At 41.3% G+C, this 4,354-nt stretch overlaps 1 protein-coding gene across 1 annotated transcript in view; it reads right to left on the bottom strand.

Moving 5' to 3' along the window:
• The window catches only part of pkhd1l1.1 (PKHD1 like 1, tandem duplicate 1), a gene marked incomplete in the record, with an annotated part of 50,388 nt that overhangs the window by 15,258 nt on the left and 30,776 nt on the right, over positions 1 to 4,354 (bottom strand). The window contains 5 exon segments of the mRNA XM_032536077.1: positions 1 to 592; positions 771 to 907; positions 2,673 to 2,914; positions 3,919 to 4,048; positions 4,345 to 4,354. The exon segment at positions 1 to 592 is cut by the window's left edge and continues 438 nt beyond it; the exon segment at positions 4,345 to 4,354 is cut by the window's right edge and continues 203 nt beyond it. Coding sequence (XP_032391968.1) covers positions 1 to 592; positions 771 to 907; positions 2,673 to 2,914; positions 3,919 to 4,048; positions 4,345 to 4,354 — 1,111 coding nt within the window.

Genomic DNA, 4,354 nt, shown 5'->3' with positions numbered 1-4,354 from the left:
CTTTCTCACAGTTCCAGGTTGTGAGGGAGTGGAAGACAGCTGGCTCAGGGGTTTGGGAGTAGCAGTCTCCGTTTCTCATGGGGAAGAAATCTGCAAAGATCCAAAGGCCAAACCAGCCCTGAGAGTGAACGGTGTTGTTGTAAAACTCACCGAGGGGAACCCGCTTCTGGCAGATGTTTTGGTCAAAGGAAGGGCCATCAGGGTGCTCGTGCATGCGGTACCAGAAGCCAAAGTGGGTGCCTCCTGCAGCGGCGTTGTGGCGGATGATGTTGTTAGGGTTAGTGACCCAGTAGGCTGCAGGGGTGACGTCGTCGTTCAGCAGGCTGGTGCTTTGTTTGACAAACACAGCCAGGTTGTACTGCAGGATGTTCTGCGTCTCAATGCCGTCCTCGATAAAGAAGGCCCCACCCATGATGTCGTAGATAACGTTGTGCTCCACCAGCAGCCGGTGAGTGTTGTGAATGGTTACGGCCCTGTTAAAGGTCTGGTGGATAGCACAACCTCGCACATACGACTTGTAGTTGACGTTTCCCATCAGATGCCAGTGGATGGGATAACGTCCCAGCCTGAAGGCCTGTCCTGCATGGAAGACCTGCGGAATAAAAACATAGTTTTACTATTTTAATTTGTGTGAAAACACAAGCACACGCAAAAAAAAAGAAAAGACGGAAAGTGGAAATAAGAAGATTTAAAAAAAATGCACATAACCTGATTAATATATTTGTAAAGAAAGAAAGAAGTTTTAGCAGAAAGAGTTTGAATCGTCTCACCTCAACATATTCTAGTCTGCCTATTGCAAGATTCTCATTTGGTCTGGGTGCGTGGAACATGATGCAGCCTCCAAACTGGTCGCTGCCGACCTCCTCTCCAAACCGTCCTTGGAAACAGGTTTGGGTGGCGAATTCACCTGCAGCACAGGGACAGACGGATGGTAATACTGTGTACGCCTAAGATAACATACACTCACCGGCCACTTTATTAGGTACACCTGTCCAACTGCTCGATTCACACTTAAATTTCTAAAGCGCCAATCACATGGCGGCAACTCAGTGCATTAGGCATGTAGACATGGTCAAGAGAATCTCCTGCAGTTCAAACCGAGCATCAGTATGGGGAAGAAAGGTGATTTGATGACTTTGAACGTGGCATGATTGTTGTGCCAGAAGGGCTGGTCTGAGTATTTCAGAAACTGCTAATCTACTGGGATTTTCACGCACAACCATCTCTAGGGTTTACAGAGAATGGTCCGAAAAAAGAAAAAACATCCAGTGAGCGGCAGTTCTGTGGGCAAAATGCCTTGTTGATGCCAGAGGTCAGAGGAGAATGGCCAGACTGTTGAGCTGATAAAGGTAACAGTGACTAAATAACCTCGTTACAACCAAGGTGGGCAGAAGAGCATCTCTGAACGCACGTACGTCGAACTTTGGCAGATGGGCTACAGCAGCAGAAGACCACATGGTGCCACTCCTTTCACTAAGAACAGGAACAGAGACTCAATTTGCACAAGCTCTTGAAATTACAATAGAATTGGAAAAACGTTGCCTGGTCTGATGAGTCTCGATTTCTGCTGCGACAGCCGGTGGTAGGGTCAGAATTTGGCGTCTACAACATGAAAGCTGGATCCATCCTGCCTCGTTATCAACGTTCAGGTTGGTGGTGGGGTGTCATGGTGTGGGAATATTTTCTTGGCACTCTTTGGCCCCTTGGTACCAATTGAGCATCGTTGCAACGCCACAGCCTACCTGAGTATTGTTGCTGACCATGTCCATCCCTTTATGACCATAATGTACCCACTTTCTTATGGCTACTTTCAGCAGGATAATACGCCATGTCATAAAGCTGGAATCATCACAGACTGGTTTCTTGAACATGACATGAGTTCGCTGTACTCTACACATGGCCTCACAGATGGCATCTTTGGGATGTGGTGGAACGGGAGATTCGCATCATGGATGTGCACAGCCGAACAAATCTGCGGCAACTGTGTGATGCCATCATGTCATATGGCCAAACTCCCTGAGGAATGCTTCCAGCACCTTGTTGAATCTATGCCACGAAGAATTGAGGCGGTCCAACCCGTTACTAGCATGGGGTACCTAATAAAGTGGCCGGTGAGTGTATATGATGATGATATTATCTTAAAATAAGTACAACAATGTAACAGGTATATTTCTAATAAACTGTTTTTGCCAGTATTTAACTAAAAACTCTAAACTTCATTAAATAAAAATTTGGTAAAAGACTATTATTTCTTTCCAATTAAAAAGCTTACATCACTATTTAATACAATCCCTGCTTGTTAACCTAAAGTAGAACTGGAACATTTAGAAGATGTATAGATACTCTGTCAACAACCACACATTATTTTATTATTTTTAAGCAGAAATACCAGAACCTTTCTGGTCCTAGCTGTTAAACATGTGATTATTTGCTTTTTTAAATTTTTTTCATGTTTTTTGTGTTTAAGATTAACTGACAGATCAGTCTACACAAACAAGATATTTATCTGCAGTAGTAAACCCTTCTAATCCAACTGAAAACATATCTACAATATATGTTGGTGAGTCTGAACTTGTTGTTAATTTGAATATATTTTATTTTACAGCTTCATTATGTCTCATATTCTTTAGCAGTAAGTGCAAATTTAAATCACAAAAGTTACAACAGAGTACCTGTGTTAAAGCCATCGGGACAAGCTTCGATCTTGTCGTCCCATTCTTGGTTTTGGGAGCCTCGTACAACAATGTTCCTGGTGAGGACACCCACCTCAGCTCGGCCCTCAAACACCGTACCATCGGGCAGCGTGACGGTCACCCCGAGGTGAGTGTACTTGAGCGGTTCGGTCAGGGTTACAGTCTTGCCATCAGCTGACACGGCTGCAATCCTCCTCACCTCGTTCTCTCTCTGGCTGTGCCTGGAAACAGAAATAAATCATTTCTACCTGCCGCTCTATAATGTTGTTTTATCAATTTTAATCTGCGGAACATTAATACAGTAAATTTGATTGGACCTCCCTAAAGCTTTGAAAAAGGGACTAAACAGTATCCATTCTTCTGTGATATTTGTGATTTTTTTCTTATGACAGTGGTCTCAGATTAAAATATATGATGTAGAATTGTGTTTATATACATTTTTAGTGGTGTGAGATATTGATTTATTATACCTTAAAAAAGACAAGTGAGTGTACAAGGAAGTTATTTCTTCACACATTTTCTGGGTTGAGGTTTATTTCAAATTCAAAGGATTAGGTTACTTTATAGGATTTGGTTAATGTCGGAATAATCCTGAATAATCCAGTTTAACTTCACAAACACTGTTATGAAACAACATCTCACACATCAGTGTACAGGTGTGCATGTGTGTATGGGCTTGTGTGTGTGTTTTTACAGCTTATAGCCTTTTATACTGTCTATGCTTATAGTTTACTGTTGTTATTCTCCTCAATATGCAAAATTGGCAGGCAAGACAATTTTCTCGACTTTTGACATTGATATCCTTACAGTGGCTGAACAGATTTTTACTATTCAAAACAAATATGAAACATCAGTTTCCCATCCAATTTGATCTGCAAAGATACTAATCTCACCACTCACTCACAATGTTTTAATTAGTTTACATCAAGAGGCACACATGCCCTAAGCACATAGGGATGATCCTGCTGTAACTAGCTGGAGTGCAGTCACTGCAGTTTAGTTCTTACATGAACTTTTATTGATATAGCACAATTCATACACATCGACAAAATTACACATTTCTAATGCGTAATTATCTTTATGTGGTACACGGTAAGGTGTAAAAAAGTGATAAATTCAATTCTGATAAAATATGTCACTACTGTGTTTTGACATTTGAGGTAATCACTGTAATTTTTTTTTACAAATTACACAATTTCAACAATTGTGTACAATTTCATTGTACCTGTGGCCGGTGGAAGCAATGATAATTTCATCTCCAGCTTTCCATGTCACTGCCTTCATCAGAGTCAGTGTGACGGAGCCGCTGGTAGCCGTCTGTGCCAAGTGGGTCCAGGGAACAGGAACTGGAATACCTGGAAAAACATGTAGTCAACAAATTCTTACAATTCATTTTATTGAATTTATTATGTTATTTATATATCAAATATAATCACTGATGCATTCATGTGTAAGCAGCATTCATGTTGTAGTTAGCTGAGTTGCAGCTGTTTACTGAGAATAAAAAAAAGATTTTTTATTTTATTTGACAGAGCCAGGCCAGCTGCCTCCTACTGTTTCCAGTCTTTATGCAAATATAAGCTAATTGGCTGCTGGCATACATACAGAGTAGTGGCATTGATTCTCTCATCATTTTTGCTTGTGTTCATACCATGCAGGTC

The sequence above is a fragment of the Etheostoma spectabile genome, chromosome 14 (assembly GCF_008692095.1).
Source record: "Etheostoma spectabile isolate EspeVRDwgs_2016 chromosome 14, UIUC_Espe_1.0, whole genome shotgun sequence".
Lineage (NCBI taxonomy): Eukaryota > Metazoa > Chordata > Actinopteri > Perciformes > Percidae > Etheostoma > Etheostoma spectabile.
This window is presented reverse-complemented; position numbering and strand designations above follow the sequence as displayed.